Source organism: Lathyrus oleraceus, chromosome 2 (genome assembly GCF_024323335.1).
Source record: "Lathyrus oleraceus cultivar Zhongwan6 chromosome 2, CAAS_Psat_ZW6_1.0, whole genome shotgun sequence".
In the NCBI taxonomy this organism is placed as follows: domain Eukaryota; kingdom Viridiplantae; phylum Streptophyta; class Magnoliopsida; order Fabales; family Fabaceae; genus Lathyrus; species Lathyrus oleraceus.
Window position 1 is genome coordinate 38,855,750 of NC_066580.1, and position 23,273 is coordinate 38,879,022.

The window sequence follows — 23,273 nt, forward strand, 5'->3', positions numbered from 1 at the left end:
TAGTTCGAATAGTGGCATGAGCATGCATGTTTTTTTCCAAATCCACTACAAATCTATCGGTAAACAAGACATTTGTGGCTTGAAAAGTTAACATACCAGCATAAGTTTTTGTCTAACTAGCATTTTTTTCAATTTCTATATCTAATCTCCTTAATGGTTTGGTCATTATCAACCCCTTATAACCATCTACCTTTTTGCTAAGGGTTGCAAATATCCCCATTATATAATTCTTAATCCACTCAAACATGGTTATTATTGGTTTATACCTTTGTAATAAAATTGTTATATTCAAAGACTCGCTTAGATTGTTTATTAACACATCACACTTTGAGAAAAAGGAAAAACATGCTTACACCATTTAATTTTGGGAATAACCTCTAACCATTCATATGCCTCCAAATTGGCCTCCTTGATCATAAGCATCTTTAATGAACTAGATCCATGAATCTTTTGTTTCAGTCTCAACCACAACAAAAGCAATAGGAAAATATTGGTTCAAATTCCATTCATACTTGTGCTTCAAATGACATCCATATAAGCCAATAAATGGTATGCATGCTTTTATTAGAGCTTTCTTGGTCCCATCTAAGCACATATAACACCTCTAAAATCATTGTTTTAAACTTGGAATTGGAACACTATTGTTGATTTTGAAAGTATTACCCGTTGAATCGTTAAGAATGGGCATGATCAGTGATAGAATCGTTACCTCTTGTGGCGATTGTAACCTTTGATGCAGATCTATGGAGCGATCACGGACGTTGAACGATGACAACGCCTCTACTTAGGCCACACGAACGGATTCCTTCAATCTCAGTGCTAGTTGCTACGAATGAAGGCTTTAAGTGAGAGAGAGAGAGAGAAACAAAATTGCAACTTCACAAATGCTTTTACATAAGGGTTCTATTTATAGAACTACTTGTGTGGGCTACAAGCTAAAAAGCCCAGTCAAGTGTATGTGGCCCATATCTTATAATATGCCAAAATCATTTAAGTGCGTGGTACCTTACCATATTTCGTATTCTACTTAAGTACATCGTACCTTACGATGTTCTACAATTCACTTAAGGGCACCGTACATTATGGTAATCCTTAGTTACTCTATCTCTCATCAATCCGTCCTTTTGTGTGTGACCCTGTAGGTTTTCGCGGCATTGGCAATTATATTAAATCACATATTTAACATAATAAACAGTAAGCAGTATCTAGCAACACATCACTGTTATCCAAGACACGAAAATATCATGTGATCTGACAAATCCTTTTGTGATAATTCTTATGTATACAATTACCCTTTTGCCCTTATGTCTATATTGAACACAAGGCATAGACCGTGTCATCCTTGTCCAGTTCAATATTGGGCCCATAGACGTTTATCCCGCTACGCAGGATAGGCAAATTCCATCTAGGTCACTCATGTCCCTTAGCATGCTTCGTGGAGTATCCATCAACTGTCTTTATGGTCATCCAGTTACGGACAATTTTCGATCAGCAATAAGGCACTCGACTCTACATCTAAGGTCCATAGTGGTTTCAGGTCGAAGGGTGGTCTACACCATTATCACCATGAGAATAACTTATGACACTTTGCATAACATTCTATATAGTATTCTCATAGCGGGTCAATCCAGTATAAATATTACTCTTAATGTTCATACCTATGTTTAAGACTTGATAACTCCTTATCCATGATCCATGAGATGTGATCATTAGTCTATATACATAATAGTCTTAATGCTTTAATGTTATCCCACTTCACAATAAATCTCGACTACGGATACTTTAAGAATAATGTCCTTATGTTTAACGTGATCTCATGATTAAGTCATACTTGATACATTAAACGGACTATCTATTCTAGGGACTTTATTAGACAAATATAATAAAGAAAAAGCCTTCTATTATTAATAAATAATTCGATACAAGTACCAAAAGTATTGGCCTCTATGGCTTACACCAACAATCTCCCACTAGCACTAGAGCCAATCAGGCATACCCCTAATGCCCATAGATCTAGTATGGCCGTCATGCTTCTGCTGCGCAAAAGGCTTTGTCAGTGGGTCAGCAATATTGTCAAGTGTAGGTACTCTGCATATTTTCACATCTCCTCTATCTATTATCTCTCGAATGAGGTGATAACGCCTAAGTATGTGTTTGGATCATTGGTGAGATCTAGGTTCCTTAGCTTGTGCGATAGCACCATTGTTATCACAATAGAGACCAATGTGATCCACAATGCTAGGAACTATGCCAAGTTCACTAATGAACTTTTTGATCAAAACAGCTTCCTTTGCTGCACTTGAGGCAATAATATACTCGACCTCGATTGTAGAATCAGCAATTGTATCTTGTTTTGAACTTTTCCAACTCACAGAGCCACCGTTTAAGCAAAACACATAACCAGATTGCGATCTAAAGTCATCCTTATCTGTCTGGAAGCTAGCATCGGTGTAACCAATTACAGTCAGCTCTTCCTGACCTCCATATATCAAGAATGAGTCCTTAGTCCTTCTCAAATACTTAAGGATATTCTTGACAGCTACCCAATGCGCATCACCAGGATCAGATTGGTACCTACTCATTGCACTTAAAGCATATGAGACATCTGATCGATTACATAACATGGCATACATGATAGATCCTATTGCAGATGCATATGGAATCTTATTCATGCGATCCTTTTCTTCCTTAGTTGAAGGGGATTATGTTTTTGATAGACACAGGCCATGTTGCATAGGTATGAATCCTTTCTTGGAATCATGCATATTAAAGCGTCTCAGCACTTTGTCTATGTACGTACTCTGACTTAGGCCAAGCAGTTTTTGTGATCTATCTCTATAGATTCTGATTCCTAATATATAGGCTGCTTCACCTAGGTCCTTCATAGAAAATCATTTCCCCAACCAAGACTTTACTTGTTGCAGGGTAGGGACATCGTTTCCAATGAGTAATATGTCACCTAGATATAATACCAGGAAAACGATCATGCTCCCACTAACCTTCTTGTAGACACAAGGCTCATCTTCATTCTTGATGAATCCATATTGTTTTACTATTTCATCAAAACAAAGATTCCAGCTTCTGGAAGCTTGCTTCAATCCATAAATTGACCTTTGTAACTTACATATCTTTTGGGCTTCTTCTGGTATGTCAAATCCTTCAGGTTGTGTCATGTACACATCCTCAAGAAGATTCCCATTAAGGAAAGCAGTTTTGACATCCATCTGCCATATTTCATAATCATGATATGCAGCGATAACAAGTAAAATCTGAACAGATTTAAGCATTGCAACTGGAGAAAAGGTTTCATCATAGTCAACCCCATGAATTTGTTTATATCCTTTTGCAACCAGTCTTGCATTATAGGTATGTACCTTACCATCCATGCCAGTCTTCTTTTTGAAGACCCACTTGCATCCTATAGGGTTAACTCCTATAGGAGGCTCTACCAAGGTCCAAACTTGGTTTGTGTACATGGAATCCATTTCAGATTTCATGGCTTCTAGCCACTTCTCAGACTCGGGACCAGTTATGTCCTCTTGGTAGGTCACAGGCTCATCTTGACCCATGAGTAATACATCACCTTGATCAGTTATGAGATATCCATATCTCTCAGGTATGTGACGTATCCTGCTTGACCTATGCTGGTCTTGTTCTACTTGAGCAGGTTGCTCTTCCACAACTACTTGTGTTTCCTGCTCTAATTCCTTCATATGTGTATCAATGCTTTGTGATTCTTGAATTTCTTCAAGCTCTAATTTCCTCCCACTAATTCCTTTGGAAATAAAATCCTTTTTTAGGAAAACTCTAGTTCGAGCGACAAACACTTTGCCCTCAGAAGGATTTTAGAAGTAATACCCTCTTGTTTCTTTAGGATACCCCACAAATAAGCATTTGTTAGATTTTGGCTCAAGATTAGTTGAAATTTGTCGTTTCACATAAACTTCGCAACCCCAAATCTTCATGTAAGATATATGTGGTTTCTTACCACTCCATATCTCATATGGTGTCTTCTCAACCTTTTTGGATGGAACACGGTTAAGTGTGTAAGCTGCTGTCAATAGTGCATGTCCCCAAAAGGAGTTTGGAATAATGGCGTGACTCATCATGGATCGAACCATGTCTAACAGGGTTCAATTTCTTCTCTCATATACACCATTCCATTGGGGTGTTCCAGGAGGAGTAAGTTGGGATAGGATCCCACACTCTTTCAGATGGTCTTCAAACTCTAGGCTTAAATACTCACCACCTCAATCTGATCGAAGAGTTTTAATATTCTTACCTAGTTGGTTTTGTACTTCATTCTTGAATTCCTTGAACTTTTCAAAGGACTCTGATTTGTGTTTCATTAAATACACATAACCATATCTACTGAAATCATCAGTAAATGTGATGAAGTACTGAAAACCTCCTCTGGTGGTATGTTCAGTGGTCCGCATACATCAGTATGTATGAGGGTCAAAAGATCATTAGCTCTTTCACCTTTTCCTGTGAATGGAGACTTTGTCATCTTTCCAATTAAACAAGATCTGCATGTCTCATATGATTCATAATCAAAATAGTCCAATAGTCCATCTTTATGGAGTTTGGAAATGTGTTTCTCATTTATGTGGCCTAATCGACAATGCCAAAGGTAAGTTGGATTTAACTAATTAGGTTTCATCCTTTTAGTATTAATGTTATAAATATGTATTTCAAGATCAAGGACATATAGTCCATTGTTCATTTGTGTAGTAGCATAGAATATATCATTCAAATAAATTGAGCAACAATTGTTCTTTATTATAAATGAAAAACCAAACTTGTTCAAACAAGAAACGGAAATAATATTCCTGCTAATTGCAGGTACATAATAACAGTTCTCTAACTGAATTATTAAACCACTAGGTAAAGTCAATACATAAGTTCCTACGGCTAAAGCAACAACCGTAGCTCCATTTCCAACTCGTAGGTCAACGTCACATTTTTCCAAATCTCTACTCCTTTTTAGCCCCTACACATTGGTACAAATGTGAGAACCACATCCAGTATCTAATACCCATGATGCAGAAGTAGATAAATTAATTTCAATAACAAAAATACCTGAAGTTGAAGTCTCTACTCCATTCTTCTTATCTTCCAGGTACTTTGGGCAGTTTCTCTTCCAGTGTCCGGTCTTACTGCAATGGAAGCAGGTGCCTTCCTTTGCTATGCCTCCACTAGGCTTCAAAGCAGCAACAGTGGGTTTGGATTTGGCAACTTCCTTGCCTTTCCCTTTATCACCCTGCTTGGTGGGTCTTTTGTTCTGTCTCTTTCCATTTCCGATCATCAGAATGGACTTCCCTTTTGACTTCAGATTCTGCTCAGCAGTTCTTAACATGGCTAGCAGTTCAGGAAGAGATTTGTCCATATCATTCATATTGAAATTTAGGACAAATTGACTGAATCTATCTGGCAACGATTGCAAGATCAAATTAGTCGCAAGTTCCTTTCCGAGGGGAAAACCCAACCTCTCAAGGTTTTCCACATACCCAATCATCTTGAGCACATGGGGACCTACAGGGTCTCCCTCAGATAACTTGCCTTGAAAAAGGGCTTTTGAAACTTCAAACCTTTCATACCTTGCTTCCTCTTGATAGAGCATCTTCAGGTGTTCGATCATATCAAACGCTGCCATGTTTCTCATGTTGTTTTTGCAACTCTGAGTTCATGGTAGCTAGCATGAGACAAGCAGTTTCATTGGCATCATCGACATGCTTCTTATAAGCATCTCTTTCTGCCTTAGGTGCAGAACTAGGAGGTTCTTCTTCAGGAACAGGTTTCTCCAAGACATACAACTTTCTATCATGTTTGAGGATAATCCTCAGATTTCGGTGTCAACCCAGAAAATTTGTCCTAGGCGCAAAATGTTGTTAGAGGTGTTTGTTGTCATGGTAATCTACATGAAAATAATAAAAATATAAGTATCAATAACATATTTAATTAGGCCTTTAATTAAATATGCTCCCACTATTTTACTCAAAACAAATGACCCTCACCATTTGATTCGGAAAATCCCGTTGGAAGATTTTCTAGTGGGTCGAGATCCATATTTCACTTCGTTTTAAGTCCGCGTAGGCGGATTACACAAAACTAGGTTATTTAGGTAGGATCTCCTTCCAATTGTATCTAATACAACTCTCGAATATTTTAGTTGGGTGAATAACTTTTTATTCCAATCCATCACATGGATCATTTCCAACTCTTGCTTCTAAACATATATAATCTTATTATAATTTGTTTAGTTAAGTTTGACCCATTGTTTTAGCAATTGGATATTACAATTATCTCATTGCACCTTACTAATATAGAACATGCATCTCACGTAGGCGAAACCTACATTATCCGATACTAGTCTTGATGAGTGCTAAAACTTGGAAAGCATAAACTTAATATTTAATTTGAGGGAATTTGCAATTATTCTGATCTCACTGACTTATTTATCATATAAATCGTCTCTCACATGCATCAACATACATTCACATGCATCAACATACATAATGAAACAGTTATGGCCCCTAGCGCAATTGTTCTCCCAAGCCAATGAGAGAACCTAAGCTAACCTAATAACGATCTAAGCTTCTCCAAGCAAGATCTTCAAGGTTGTCCTCCTTTGATATTGAATTCTTCTCTTTCTTCATAACATTACGTTACATAAAAGAAACTCGTTTTACATACGAGGGAGTGAGATGAGAAAAGAAGTTACATTAAGAGATTAAAAGAGAGGCACGACACGCAGGTCGTATTTTAAAAACCCAAAATAAAATAAAGGAAAACTAAGGCCACAACTGATCACCACAAGACAATAATAATAAACACATTATTATTATTAATTTTAATTATTTTAATTAATTAAAACCAAATTAAATTTCGGCAACCGATCACACTACGCAAAGTTAGCCGGGGGTCCGCTGCCTGGTCAGCAAACGGGGGTCAAGGGGGCAGCGCCCCTGGCCAAAAATTTTAATGAACAATTCATTTGAAATCGACGCCGTTTTTCGCATCAACACTTGATACTTTAAAGCACAACTTTTGCGCAGTCACAACCCTAATCGTATAACTCTTTGACAACACAACCCTTGTGCCATCATTAACCCTAATGCACCAATTTCAGACCGTCAAACACACCTCGATTGTTAATTCAATATGATTGATCAACACGTCATTGCTTCACCATCCTAATGTCGGATCAAGAAGCAAACGATCATTGATCGCTCAAAGGAAAACAACCATTAAGTGTTTGAATGAACGAAACAGAAACAGTATATCATATATACCGTATTTTGCATCAGGATTACTTATATCATATATATAACTTGATCGATCCCAATTTCATAACCTATGGACGATCGATGTATCGCTGCTTCACCATACTAATGTCGGATTACGAAGCATAGTCAACATCAATCATCCAAATCGTACACACATGATGCCAAATTTAATTACTCGTTTATTCTTTGATTCATTCTGTCTTTTAATCGTATTAATACAGAAAATACAGAAAATAAATAGCTATCAGATGCATGGTTTCGTAAGTGGCTCTGATACCACTAAAGAAGAAGAGCGATCTAAAACGCAACGGAATTTAAAATTTCTCCTTTAGTGATCCTTACGAATGGGCATGATCAGTAATAGAATCGTTACCTCTTGTGGCGATTGTAACCTTTGATGCAAATCTACGGAGCGATCACGAACGTTGAACGATGACAATGCCTCTACTCAATCCACACAAACGGATTCCTTCAATCTCAATGCTAGCTGCTACGGATGAAGGATTTGAGTGAGAGAGAGAGAGAGAGAGAGAAACGAAATTGTAACTGCACAAATGCTTCTACACAAGGGTTCTATTTATAGAACCACTTGTGTGGGCTGCAAGCTAAAAAGCTCACTCAAGTGTATGTGGTCCATATCTTATAATATGCCAAAATCACTTAAGCGCGTGGTATCTTACCATATTTCGTATTCTACTTAAGTACACCATACCTTACGATGTTCTACAATTCACTTAAGGACACCGTACATTACGGTATTCTTTAGTTACTCTATCTCTTATCAATCCGTCCTTTTGTGTGTGACCCTGTAGGTTTTCGCGGCATTGGCAATTATATTAAATCACGTATTTAACATAATAAACAGTGAGCGGTATCTAACAACACATCACTGCTACCCAAGACACGAAAATGTCATGTGATCTGACAAATCCTTTTGTGATAATACTTATGTGTACAATTACCCTTTTGCCCTTATGTCTATATTGAACACAGGGCATAGACCATGTCATCCTTGTCCAGTTCAATATTGGGCCCATAGACATTTATCATGTTACGCAGGATGGGAAAATTCCATCTAGGTCACTCATGTCCCTTAGCATGCTTCGTGGAGTACCCATCAACTGTCTTTATGGTCATCCAGTTACGTACAATGTTTGATCAGCAATAAGGCACTCGACTCTACATCTAGGGTCCATAGTGGTTTCAGGTTGAAGGGTGGTATAAACCATTATCACCATGAGAATAACTTATGACACTTTGCATAACATTCTTTATAGTATTCTCATAGCGGGTCAATCCAGTATAAATATTACTCTTAATATTCATACCTATGTTTAAGACTTGATAACTCCTTATCCATGATCCATGAGATGTGATCATCAGTCTATATACATAATAGTCTTAATGCTTTAATGTTATCCCACTTCACAATAAAGCTCGACTACGAATACTTTAAGAATAATGTCTTTATGTTTAATGTGATCTCATGATTAAGTCACACTTGATACATTAAACGGACTATCTATTCTAGGGACTTTATTAGACAAACATAATAAAGAAAAAGCCTTTTATTATTAATAAATAATTCGATACAAGTACCAAAAGTATTGGCCTCTAGGGCTTACACCAACATAATATGCCTCCAAATTGGCCTCCTTGATCATAAGCATCTTTAATGAACTAGCTCCATGAATCTTTTGTTTCAGTCTCAACCACAACAAAAGCAATAGGAAAATATTGGTTCAAATGCCATTCATACTTGTGCTTCAAATGACATGCATATGTGCCAATAAATGGTCTGCATGCTTTTGTCAGAGCTTTCTTGGTCCCATAAAAGCACATATAACACCTCTAAAATCTTTGTTTTAATCCTGGAACTGGAACACTAGTGTTGATTTTGAAAGTATTACCCGTTGATGCCCTTATCAACTCAGTACCATGAAAATATGTATGGCTCAATAATTTTTTTTTGTAAAAAATCGAACCAACCAAACCGAATCAAATCACATTGGTTTGGTTTGGTTCATTTTTATTTCTAAAAGTCAACCAAACCAAACCAAACTACACATTTTTTCTCTTGTAGTTCAGATGATTTTTAGCGTCAAAACCGCATCGTAAATACCCATAGACATAATGTTACAATAATTCACTTTACAACCTACCATAGTGGCCTTTAGTTTTCCATTATGGTGATGGTTGGGAACTTTTGAATGTCTCCATGATGTATATTTGTATAGTGCAAGATGGACTTGAAAAAAAATTGATGGACCTTTGTATAATATGAGTTGGACTTGGAAAAAAATCGATGGACCTTTGTATATTGCGAGATGGAGTTGAATTTATTTTTGATGAACTGTTGGATAATACAAGATGGACTTGAAAAAAAATCAAAATTAAGATCTACTGTGAAAAGTAAGTAACATAAGAAATGACTTAAATGGGGACAATGTACCATAAAATTTATGGACCTCTCAGATTCAATGGTAAAAAATGTAGGGAAAATTATTTTCCCACCCTTATGGTGTGGGTCGCACCTCTGAAACCCCAAAATGTCCTTATGTTTTTTTCTTAGATGCATATCTGAATGCACCAATGCTTATTTTTTCCAAATTTTAGTCCTCGAGATGCATCTACGAATATTTATAGGGTGAATTCGTAGATGCATCTTCGAAAAGACTCCTGAAGCCATTTAAGCTTTCATTAAGATGGTTTATCATTTAACCATTCAGTAATATTTTCGGAGATGCATCTTCGAAAATCTCAAGCGGGAAATTGAATATATGACCACTTGGGATGAAAATGAGTCGAGTCAAGTCAAACTCGCCCCAGATCAGCTCGACTCGTTAAGAATTGGTTTAGCTCAAATCTCGATTCGAGTTTGACACAAAAAAATTATAAGCTCAAGATCAACTTGTAAGAAAAAGATTTGGCTCTGCATCTAGCCTTATGTTTTGATGATAACAATTCATAGACTTTTAGAGGAAATTTTTGTACCCTAATCATTTTGTCCAGTGTGCATATTTTTTATACAAGTTATAACTCTAACTAAATGACGTGTGACATCATCAGATTCTGAATCTAATGCATTATGACTCTGAGATATGTGTTTATAAGCTAATCAAAGCTCTAGATTATGTGCTTAACTCTTTTTAAATCTACTTATCCAAGGCTTTATTACTCTGAAGCTTCTATAGCTGATATGCTCTAAAGTGCTACGCTCTAAACAACTTTGAACTGTGTCACCAGACTCTAAAGATCAGGTCCTGATGAATTGAATCAAGACTCTGAAGATTCTCTCAACCAAATTCTTACTCTTCTCTTATGCATGCTTCATCAAATAACTATAAGAAGCCTCTGAATAGTGAAGATAAGATCAAAATGTTTTACGTGAGAAAAAATTTGCACAGTGCAAGATCAAATATTCCTTCCACTATACTGATTTTGTGGGCTAAGGATTATACTGTTGTACCATTTTGTATCCATTTTCACAAGTCGTTATGCAAGGACACATCTTCATTTTGATAATTCAATTCTACCCTCCAACGGATCTCTTCATTGCCTATATAAAGAAGACTTGGAAGAATTGAAAAGTGTTACACATTCTAAGAGATTATCATATACGTGAACAATGCACTTTGTGAAATATTTTTAGAGAAAAGAAACACACACAACAAACTTTTGTTCATACTCTTCATTTAATATCTTTTGTGTGATATACTTGTTATTCATTTGTGTATTCTACTTTCTTAAAAGCATTTTTTTAAAACACTTTGTATTTCAATCTTTATTATTGTATTTTCCTTGAGTGAGTAGGGTTTAGTCAGTATACTCAAGAAGACATTGGCTGTGGGTCTTTGTGTTGTAATCAAGTTTGATTATAGTGGATTAAGTCCTTGTTAATAAGGAGAAATCACATTGGCGAGTGGACTGGACGTAGTTTCGTTAATAGCGAACCAGTATAAAAATAATTATTTTATTATTTTTGTTCTTCGTTTTCTGTTTGTTGTGTTGGGTAGTAAAAGATTTCATTTTTAGAAACCTAATTCAAACCCCCATTTCTTGTGTTTCTCTTCATCTCCACGACTCATTATAAGTTCACGATAAACTCAGTTCAACTTATTAGGTTCATCTCGTTAGGTTTAGCTCACTTGCTTCACGGACATAAAAGTCATTTTTAAGTCATTTTTTTTTATATATTTAACATTTTAAATTAATATTTTTTACATAGAAAATATAAAAATAAAATATAAAATTATAAAATTGGAATTTTTCTTAGAAGATATTTAGAAGATATATTTTTTAAAATTAAAAGAAATTTATAAGATATATATTATCTTAAAATTAAAGAAATTTAGAAAATACTTTTTAAATTATAAAATATATGTTAATTTTAAAACTATTTTCTTAAAAAACATAATTTATACGATGTTGATTTTATTTATATAATTATTTTTAAAAATATCTTGCTCACTTGAGAATATAAACTATCAATTAAAACTGTTAAATTAAAAGAAAATATAGGAGGTAAGATTTAGAATAATTTTTTAAACCTATTCTTAAAGACAATATAATTCATCTCATATATAGTCGAGTTAACCCATGAACCTAATGAGTCGAACTGTGTATAGTTCACGTTCAACTCATTTAGTTAACGAACTTAGCTTTTCGCTCATATTCAGCTCACTGGGTTCATGAACCTAGTTCAACGATTTAGTTGTCGAACCGAATTCCGAACTATTTTCGAGTTGGTTCAGTTCATTATCATCCCTAATGAACACTTTACATGATCATCTCTTTCACACTCCATACCTCCTCCATAACCCAAAACCCTTAAAAAATCATTTTCAATTAACTTTTCGACTCCAAATCATCTTTATTGTGTTTTATCACATCAAAGAGAGTAAAAGAAGTTGCAATTTAAGATAAAGCCCATTTGTTTCATACCTCATTGCTTGCATTAATCTTGTTCTTGAGTTAAAAAAATGAATGTTACGTCCGAAGATTCATATCTGAATTCACCTGCTATCTGTTTCAAAGATGCATCTCCAAAATTGCATATTATTGTAAATTCTTTAACAAGATATGATTTTCCACTTCGGAGTGCCCCACCTAAAGATTATTTTGGACACAAGTGTACTGGGTGGATTTCAAAATCGCTACATTTTGAGATTTATTTGAAATCGGGGTGTCTTGTACTAAGCACATCATTGGAATGGACAACACATTCTACAAAAGAGGCAGAAACTTGGTCATATCACTTTTTAAAAAGGATGGTGGAGTTCACCAAATTGAGCGAGTTTGAAAGAGAATCAAATAAGGAAAAGTCGAAGGAGGAACGGATAGAAGATTTATGCGGTGACGCATCTTTTGAGACATTTTAGATTGTAATCGATACATTTTTTTGAATGTACTATTGTAAACAATATAATCTTGATATGATTTAATACATAAGTGATATATATTCAACAATGATAGTGTTAGTGTCGACTGTTTCAGTTTACAAATTTTATGGTTTACAATGATATTTTTTTTTGCATATTTTCAACCCATGTTTCTACAAAACACCCAACAACCAGAAAATGAATGCATATTCCCACCTTACATTTGTGTATTTCAATAGCGCAAAATCTCCACTTCAATTTCGGATCCGCGGCGACATATTTCTCGTTGATCTGAAAATCAAACTGAATACTCTCCTGCGATATTCATAAAATCGGAGAGTTATAAAGCTCAAGTATCGTTCACCATCGCTTGACGGCGGGGGAAGATACAGTTCACCAATTTTGAACTGAATACGGGTGAAGATTTACATGTCATGTGGAGTATATTTTATCGCTACACGTCAAAGGGTCTGATTGAAGTGGATGCGAAGATTAAAAGATTCGCCGACAAAATTATCAATATGTTGCAACGTCCTAAACTACCAATTTATAACAATATGTAATATTAAATTTATGTTAACAATTATCTATGCAATGTTGAGTGTTTTAATTTACTGTCAAGTTAATTTTATTTTTAGATCTTACTCAGACTATCTCTGTTTCTGGTTTGAAATATCTGGGCTACTGCATCTTCGAAATATATCAAGAAAATATTCGGAGATACAACTCCGAACAAAAATTATGTATAATTTGGATGTTTCACTTGTTGGCGTTCAATTTTGTAGGAAATAAGTGCGATCAGGGATGCATCTCTAAAAATTGAGGGTATTTTTCACTTTTCGCCAGCGATTTATTCCAAAATATAGTGCACCATAGAACACATACTTCACTTGTGTATATTAGAAGAACCCATAGTTATAAACCTCAAACATTCTTTTATTCTCTTGATAAATTTAAGAACTTGTTACACGTAAATAATTCTATAATTCTTGTGCATATTTATTTAAAGTATATAACAACACAACTGAATTGTAATTAAGCAATTACAACTCTTGGTGCTTGTGTCCTCCTGAAAAAAACGAGTTAATTACATTCTTAACATAGATACCAAACATCAAGATCAAAAACACAAGTAGCAACACATTCACCAATTTCTTTTGCTTCTTAACTTCATCCACCAAACGACACAACGCATTCACATATTCTTGTCTCTGTCTTGAAACCATCTCCATAGTCACTGACCTTTTCTCAATTTTCTTATTCTCACCATCTCTTGATGATTCTTCTTCTTTATCCTTCTCGTTCTTTCGAGTCACTTCTTCAATATCTTTCTTTGGTTCTTGTTGTTTTTTCTGACCAGAAGCATGATCTGTGTTTGGTTTCTGAGGAATTGTTTGTTGTTGAGGCTTTTGAGGTTCTTGTTGTGTTGGTGCTGGAGCAATGTTTTGTTGGTTGATGAGTTTGGGAAGTGTAACATATAAGATTCCAGCTTCAAATTTGGCAGAAATTTTACTTGTATCAGAATGAGATGGTAAAGAGAATTCTTTGCGAAATCGACGCCAATTTTTCTCGTTCATTTGTCTTTCACCACTCACCCTTAACACTCTTGTTGAAGTTACTTGAACCCTCAATTGCTCCTTTTTAAATCCTGCATGTAAATAATGTATCACTAGTATTATATTATAAACTATAAACTAAATTATATGAAAAAAAAGCATGAGGAAGAAGAAAAAAATTAACCTGGAATCATAAGAATCACTGTGTCACTTGTATCATCATGATCCCAATCAAAAGGTGGTTCAAATTCATCGTAGATACGATCCGCCTCGCGTGTTTTTTGATCCAAAGACATTTTCTCTCCTTAATTTGTTTCTCTTGTGTGTTTTTTCCCTAGCAAAGGTAGCTTAATACTTCTATGAACTTCTTGGTGAATGAATGAAATGAAATATGGGGTTATGATACTTATATATACACATTTTTGGGTTGTATTTTCTTCTAATTTGGTTCTTTCTTTTCGTGCAAAGATTGATTTATGTTTAGGACAATCTCAATATGGGTTTCCTTATGCAACAAAGTGTCTCTCTAAAGAATACTTTACTTATTTGTTAGGTATTGTTGAGTCACTTTCCTTTCCCACGTGCATGCAATATTTTGGTCAAGTTCTCTATTGTGCAAAGTTGGGAATTGATTCCATATAGTTCCTTCACGAGGGTTTTGCATTATCCTTTTTACTTAAAAGTACTACTCAGCTCAATGATACAACTCACTTTTAGTTAAACTCAATTTCAAAAAATAGACCCCATTCAAACGAATTTTGTAATCGTAGAACCAAACACACACTAGTGGCCAATGATTTATGATTAAGTTTGTTTCATTCAAAAATTAAAATTGTTTATGTAGATTTTTTATATGGTGATGCGGGTTATTTTGATGTGATTGTGCAAGACAGACTTGTAAGGTTAGCATTCAAATACATAAGTCGGTGAGTGAATGAAAAGGGATAAAGTGAATTATGTAAAACCCTGAACCCCAACTTTTAATATAAAAATAGAATTTCCACAACTTAGGATGCTACTTAATGCAAAAAAATGCAACATCAACGATATTTTTCAAAAACTTCGCAGCGGAATTCACAATATCTCAAAACATAATATAATTAAGTAAAGTAAATACTCAACGAAAGTAACTCAAACCAACAAGTCCAAAACAAATATTACAAACCAGAGCATAACGGCCAACTAAATAGCAATAAGTATGAAAATAAACGAAGAAAACTCAGAGGCCATCTTCCAACTCACAAGCAACTACTCATGTTGAGTACCCGATTGTTTATACTCTAAAGAAGAACAGACGCCAAAAAAAAGGTGAGAATATACCTTACAAATATTAACAGTGAAATTAGCAACAAGATGAAAATTAACGAATTCATAAGTACATCATACACACAAAAACATAATCAAAGTCACATAATTATGCAAATGCTAATGTCACCAACTCCTTATCAAAAATGTATGTGGTACCGGGTTTTTGAGATTAGAGGTATGTTACTGATTTATCCATGTCTCTGGTTCCTCTTAAACTGTATCCCTCTCTGGATGTGAGACCTTCATAGTCCATCTCTAAACCACACCATCAATGGACCAAAGTCATACCTAACTCCGAAATAAATTCATGCATGGTCATGTCCAATGTAAACATGCAATATCAACATCATCAATATCATAAACATCATAAGCATCAACATCAGCATCAACATCGTAAACACCATCAACATCATAAACATCATATACATCATCAACATCATAATTATCATCAAAACATCATCTGGATCATCGTCAGAAGGTCCCACTCTAGAACTTATGCATTGCCAATCACAAGTCGTCACTGCAATATATTTGGATTATCAATCATAAAAAATCGCCAATTAAGACTGTCATTGTAATCCTTTCGGATTACCAAACATAAAAAATTGTCCATTAAGGTCGTCATTGTAATCCTTTCGGATTATTAAACATTAAAAATCGCGAATTAAAATCGTCATTGTAATCCTTTCAAATTACTAATCATAAGAAATTGTCAGTTAAGGTTGTCACTGTAATCCTTTCAGATTACTATACTAAAAAAATTATGGTTTAAAATTTATTTATTTTTCATAAAAAAGGGTAAAGATGTTTTATTACCCAAATCTTTAAATTATCAAAATTTCTTAGGAAAACTCAAAACATCTAAAAATATCTCAGTTCTAAAAAATAACTATAGAGTATCCCAAGAGTACTCTAAAATATTTCAAGTGCTCTAAAGTTAAAGATTCACAGGTGATAACTCTATTAAGCATAAAGAACGGGCAATTTAACTCAATTTTAACTCTTTTGGCTTAACAACCTTCAACAATAAAAATGTTACTCAAAAGAAAATCTTATAATGTCAATAGTGCTCCAAACTCAACTCAAGTGTATCATATGTTAGAACAAGATTTGGTCAAGCCTCTAAAAGATTTTGAGGATAACAAAGTACTTAAAGAACAAAATAGTTTGCTAACATTTTGTTTAAGTGTGCGGGATCGCAAGTATAAAACTAATCATGATTATTAGCATACGTGGAGAAGTAATTTAAAGTCTAATTCTGATTGATCAGAATCTGAACTAGTCCATCGCTTCTAAAGGCATCAAACTCTGGCCTCATAACCCAGCTTCTGATGACAACTCAGATTCTGAAGGTGTGGAGAGTAGTTAATTCGTACACTGATTTAAAGCAGTCTTGTCTAATCAAAGCCTCATATTTTTGGACAAAGTCAACTTGGATTTTATCTTTGCAAGGCTCAAGAAAAAGGGATGTGACGTCTTCATATCTTTCTACCTTTTGGTAGATACATAGTACGATGAAAGATACTGAGAGCAATATTATTATTCAGTGAATAAAGCTTCAGACCATAAGCAACTCTTCAATGTCTCTCTTGACATACTTCTTCACTAAGTTTGTTATTGTTCAAACCTCCGACGACTATTTTTCTATCTCTATAAAAGGAGGTCGGAGATTCAAAGGAAGGTTACAACATCACAATATATAGATAGATCTTAGCATAACTCTAAGTTGTTATTGTAACTGTTATAATATAAAATCTAAGATAAGAAAATTGTTCATCATCTGAAACCCAACAACCCTCTCAACACTATGAGCATGTTCCTTTGTCCCCTCCTAGAACACCCGGTCTTGTTCAAAGTCAACCTCTAGAACAAGTTGCATCTGAACTTCAGATTAGAATAAGTTATTTGGGATCTATCTCTAGTCCAAATTGCTTTTGAATCTATAATTGAGTTTGAACAGATTCCTTTTTACCTAATTCACCTTGAAATATCTCTAAATCCACGTCACTTTTCAAACCATTCATCTGAACCCGAACCCTTATACTTTAAACAACTCATCCCTCTCTCAAATTATCCAAACTAACATGGGAGATTAATTTTTGGTTTGTGACTAATTTTATGTTTCTCAACTTTTTTGATTTTTTTTATAAAATATTATAAAATCAAAAGAAAAATGTCATAATAGAGGATTACTAAGAAGAAATGGGAGACCTAATTTAAGAAATAATTAAAAGTAATAATTGATTTGATTAGATTTAAATAAAAATAAGAAGAAGAAAAAAAAAGGAGTAGCACGTTTACTTTTAAAAAGGTCTTACAGTAAAAATAACTAAAAAAAACTATAAAAAAAATAAAGATTTATAAAAGTTTACCCCCTCGATATTATAAGTTGGTATAATTACAGTAATACGAATTACTACTTCTTCCATCTAATAAAAAGTGTCTCATGTTCATGTCTTTCTTTAGAATATCAATACAATATTTATTATTTTTTTCCACTACTATATCCTTTTTATTAATTTTCACTATTTTAAACTAGTATTCCACTAACTATATAATAAATAAGAATATTTTAATAAATGAAATTAATTTTATCATTAAAATTAATATATTTAATAATTTTCTTAAAAAATACACAATGCTCAAACAAGACACTTATTATAACATAAGTATACTCTCTCCGTCCCATAATGAGTGACACATTTGAAATAAATAAATGACCCAAAATAAATGATATATTTCAATTTTTAATACATCTTTTTCACTTTTACCCTCTAATTAATAGTACTTTAATCATTCTGACATATGATAATGATACTTTAGTAAAATATCATTATCTTTCTTTCATTTATTAATTTTTTTTAATGATTAAATAAGTCACTCATTATGGGACGGAGGGAGAATATGATTATTGACCAAAATAAACACGAAATTGGATTGAGGTTGCATTATCCATACTAGTCTAAGATTCGTGGTCGGATTAATTTAAACTATAAGTTTGAATTAAAAAACAATATAAATATTATAAAAAAAGTTATTATAAATATAAAATAAATCAAAACTAAAAAGAGGAATAGGAAAAATCGAAATAGAGATGAAAAAATGAATTTTAAAATGGAAAATCAAAACTAAAAAAAGATAAAAATAAATAGACCAAAAATTACAATTAAACTTAAAATTTTTAATTAATTATTTATATAATTAGAGATAAAACTAACTTTGATTCAGTAGTTGAAATTTAAGCAATTGCATAAACACTTGAATCATATTTATTTAGATGGAGAATGGCACTTTAGTAGTCATTATCTCCTGACATTTAAACCCAATTTATAAGAAAATTGTTCGATTTGTTTGGTAAAATAAGTAATAGTTAGATAATTGATACTTGATGATTGATAACTCATAGATGGTATTTGATGATTGATATATGATAAATTAATTTGAGTATTTGGTAAATTAGTTCTTACACTAGTTGATAGATACAGAATAACATAAAAGAATATTTTTAATTAAAAATTAATTGGTCATTATCTTATTATATTATATTATTAAATTAATTTTTATTCTATAAAAATAAATGTATTAATATATACATGAACACTGTTTTAATATATATGAAAAATTAAAGATAATTTGTATATAAATTTTATAATAAAATTTAACGAAATACACAAATTAATAACATTGTAATTTTAAATTCAATTAGATTAATCCAAAATAATAATAAAAATAAGTTTGTAGTTTAATATTCTACGATAAATCCTAATTTTTTTCGTCTTGTTTGATCTCATTGATTCTCCTATGACATTTCACTAACTTGAGAATTATCAACACTATTTCAAAATTCATTATATAATTTAGATGTTACTTAAAGACATTAAACATTGTATCATCTTTCATCTTGTAACTTGGTGTGAATATATATATATATATATATATATATATATATATATATATATATATATATATATATATATATATATATATATATATATATATATATATATATATATATATATATATATATATATATATATATATATATATATATATATATATATATATATATATATATATATATATATATATATATATATAAAAGGTAGTACATTGAAGGATAAAAATTGATTTTTGTTAAAATAATAAGGGTATAAATAAATAAAAAAATCACAAACTAAAAACTACAAACTCAAAAGCTACTTCAAATAGATTTTTTTTAAAAAGCTAAAAGCTAGTAAAAAATGTTACAAGTTAAAAGTTAATAGACCGTTATCAAATAAATTTTTTTCATTAATGTGGGTTGAAAAGCTAAAAGCTCTTTTTTGGGTCTTATCAAACAGACTATATGTTTTGAAGAGACAAAAAAAAGTATAGGTTAGCAAATGTTTGATATCAAGAAGATTTTCACTATCTTCCTCTATAGAATCTTGTTGGAGGAGAATTCAAAGAGCACTCTGTTAGTGAAGTTTCTAGTGGCCAATGATTTATGATTAGGTTTTGTTTTATTCAAAAACTAGAATTGTTGATGTAGATTCTTGATGTGGTGATGTGGGTTGTTTTGATGCGATTGTGCAAGACAGACTTATAAGGTTAACACTCAAACACATAAGTCAATGACTGAATGAAAAGGGATAAAGTGAATTATGTAAAACCCCGAACCTTGACTTTTAAAATAAGAGAGAATTTCCACAGCTTAAGATGCTAGTAATGCAAAAAAATGCAACATCAACAATATTGTTCAAAAACTTCGCAACGGAATTAAAAATATCTCAAAACATAACATAATTAAGTAAAGAAAATACTCAACGAAAGTAACTCGAACCAACAACTCCAAAACAAATATTACAGACCAGAGCATAACGACCAACTAAATAGCGATCAGAATGAAAATAAACGAAGAGAACTCAAAGGCCATGTTCCAACTCACAAACAACTACTCATGATGAGTGTCTGATTATTCATACTCCATAGGAGCACAGACGCCAAAACAACAAAAAGGGTGGGAATACACCTTACAAATATTAAAGGTGAAATTAGCAACAAGATGGGGATTAACGAATTCATAAATACATCGTTCACAAAAAAACATAATCAAAGTCAAATAATTATGCAAATGCCAATGTCACCAACTCCTCGTCAAAAATGCATGTCTCCTGTTTTTAGAATTAGAGGTATGTTACTGATTTACCCATGTCTCCTGTTCCTCTTAAACCGCGTCCTTCTCTGGATGTGATACCTTCATAGTCCCTCTCTGAACCACACCATCAATGGGCCAAAGTCATATCTAACTCCGAAATAAATGCAAGCATGCTCACGTCTAATATAAGCACACAACATCATAAACATCATAAGCATCATAAGCATCATTAACATCATAAACATCGTAAACACCATCAACATCATAAACACCATAAACTCATCAACATCATAAACATCACCAATATCATAAACATCATAAACATCATCAAAACATCATTCGACTTATCATCAGAAGGTTCCACTCTAGAACCTATGGGTTGCCAATCACAGGTCGTCACTGCAATCTTTTTGGATTATCAATCATAGAAAATCGCCAATTAAGATTGTCACTGTGATCCCTTCGGATTACTAAACATTAAAAATCGTCAATTAAGGTCGTCATTGTAATCCTTTCGGATTACTAAACATTAAAAATCTCCAATTAAGGTCGTCGTTGTAATCCTTTCGAATTACTAATCATAAGAAATCGCCAATTAAGGTTGTCAGTGTAATCCTTTTAGATTACTATAATAAAAAAATTATGGTTTAAAATTTATTTATTTTTCATCAGAAAGGGTAAAGATGTTTTATTACCCAAACCTTCAAATTATCAAAATTTCTTAGGGAAACTTAAAACATCTAAAAAATTATCAATTCTAAAAAATAACTATAGAGTATCCCAAAAGTACTCTAAAGTATTTCAACTACTCTAAAGTTAAAGGTTCACAGGCGATAACTCTATTAAGCATAAAGGACGGGAAATTTAACTCAATTTTAACTCTTTTGGCTTAACAACCTTCAACAATAAAAATGTTACTCAAAAGGCAACCTTATAATGTCAACAATGTATCATATGTTAGAACAAGATTTGGTCAAGCCTCTAAAAAGTTTCGAGGATAACAAAGAACTTAAAGAACAAAATGGTTTGCTAACATTTTGTTTAAGTGTGCATGATCACAATCATAAAACTAATTTTGACTGTTACCATACATGGAGAAGTAATTTAAAGTTTGATTCTGATTGATCTGAATCTGTTCTAGTTCATCGCCTCTGAAGGCATCAGATTCTGGCCTCATGACTCAGCTTCTGATGATAGCTAAAACTCTGAAGGTATGGAGAGTAGTTGATTCACACACTTATTTAAAGCAGTCTTGTCTAATCAAAGCTCCAAATTTTTGGACAAAGTCAATTAGGATTTTAGCTTTGCAAGGCTCAATAAAAAGGGATGTGACATCTTCAGACCGTTCTACCTTTTGGTAGATACATAGTAAGATGAAAGATACTGAGAGCAGTGTTATTATTCAATGGATAAAGCTTCAAACCAGAAGCAACCCTCTAATGTATCTCTTGACATACTTCTTCACTAAGTTTGTTTTTGTTCAAACCTCCAATGACTCTTTTTCTATATCTATAAAAGGAACATGAAGATTCAAAGGAAGGTTACAACATCACAACATATAGAAAGATCTTAGCATAACTATAAGTTGTTATTGTAACTGTTATAGCATAAAATCTAAGATAAGAAAATTGTTCATAATCTGAAACCCAACAACCCTCTCAACACTATGAGTATGTTCCTTCGTCCCCTCCTAGAACACCTGGTCTTGTTCAAAGTCAACCTCTAGAACAAGTTGCATCTGCACTTCAGATTAGAACTGAACAAGTTATTCAGGATCTATCTCTAGTTCAAATTGCTTCTTAATCTATAGTTGAGTATGAGCATATTCCTTTTGACCTAGTTCACCCTGAAATATCTCTAAATCCACGTCACTTTTCAAACCATTCATATGAACATGGACCCTTATACTCAAACAACTCACCCCTTTCTCAAACTTTCCAAACTAACATGGGTGTAATAAAAAACATTCTTTTAGATAAAATTCAGAGTCTGATTGATGAGAGACCATTTGGATTCGACCCAGCCACTTATACTACTAGGTGGGATTCTCTCAAGACATATGGTACATCAGTTATTCAAAATCTGAAGGAAGTCACTTCAAAATTGGTTGCCTCATCTTGTTCTAGGCAAGATCTTTTAGAGGAAAACCTGGATTCTGTCTATACTTCTCAACGAGCCATGGCTGTTAAACAAACTGAAATGGATATGTGGATGAAATCTATGGATGCCATACAATACCTCATGGATGAAAACTTAAGGGCGATTTTAGACCTTCTAAAGAAGCCCTAAAGCCTTAGGAACTAAACCATTTTTTGCTTGTCTAATTAAAATGATTATTTTATGAAATGTTATCTCATTCTCTCTATATGTTTTGCATGCTTATGTTAAGTTATATTTATCTGGGAATGTTATTTTTCTGATAAAAGTATGATAGAATATTTGCTTGGTTATTATTTGGATAAATTTTTCTAGGAACTTTAGATGAGCAAATGTATTCGGTATAGTATCAAACAGTCATAGTCAAAATCATTGCAAAAAGGAGAATGTTTTTCATTAATTCATGAAGGACACTACATTGTTCTGAAGATTACATGATTTTATC

At 33.1% G+C, this 23,273-nt stretch overlaps 1 protein-coding gene across 1 annotated transcript; it reads right to left on the reverse strand.

Moving 5' to 3' along the window:
* Positions 1–13,587: 13,587 nt before the first annotated feature.
* LOC127117952 (inactive protein RESTRICTED TEV MOVEMENT 2) lies at positions 13,588–14,657 on the reverse strand. The gene is made up of 2 exons (XM_051048077.1): positions 14,411–14,657; positions 13,588–14,318 (listed from the first exon to the last, which is right to left on the reverse strand). Exons 1-2 carry the CDS (start codon positions 14,520–14,522, stop codon positions 13,714–13,716), a joined length of 717 nt encoding a protein of 238 aa, XP_050904034.1. The 5' UTR covers positions 14,523–14,657; the 3' UTR covers positions 13,588–13,713.
* Between the last annotated feature and the right edge of the window lie 8,616 nt (positions 14,658–23,273).

Excerpts from the sequence above, each read along its gene's own strand:
- LOC127117952 (XM_051048077.1), bottom strand. The coding sequence starts at position 14,522 with ATGTCTTTGGATCAAAAAACACGCGAGGCGGATCGTATCTACGATGAA. Across the intron at positions 14,319-14,410 it reads AGTGATTCTTATGATTCCAG|GATTTAAAAAGGAGCAATTG; the intron begins GTTAATTTTTTT and ends ATTTACATGCAG.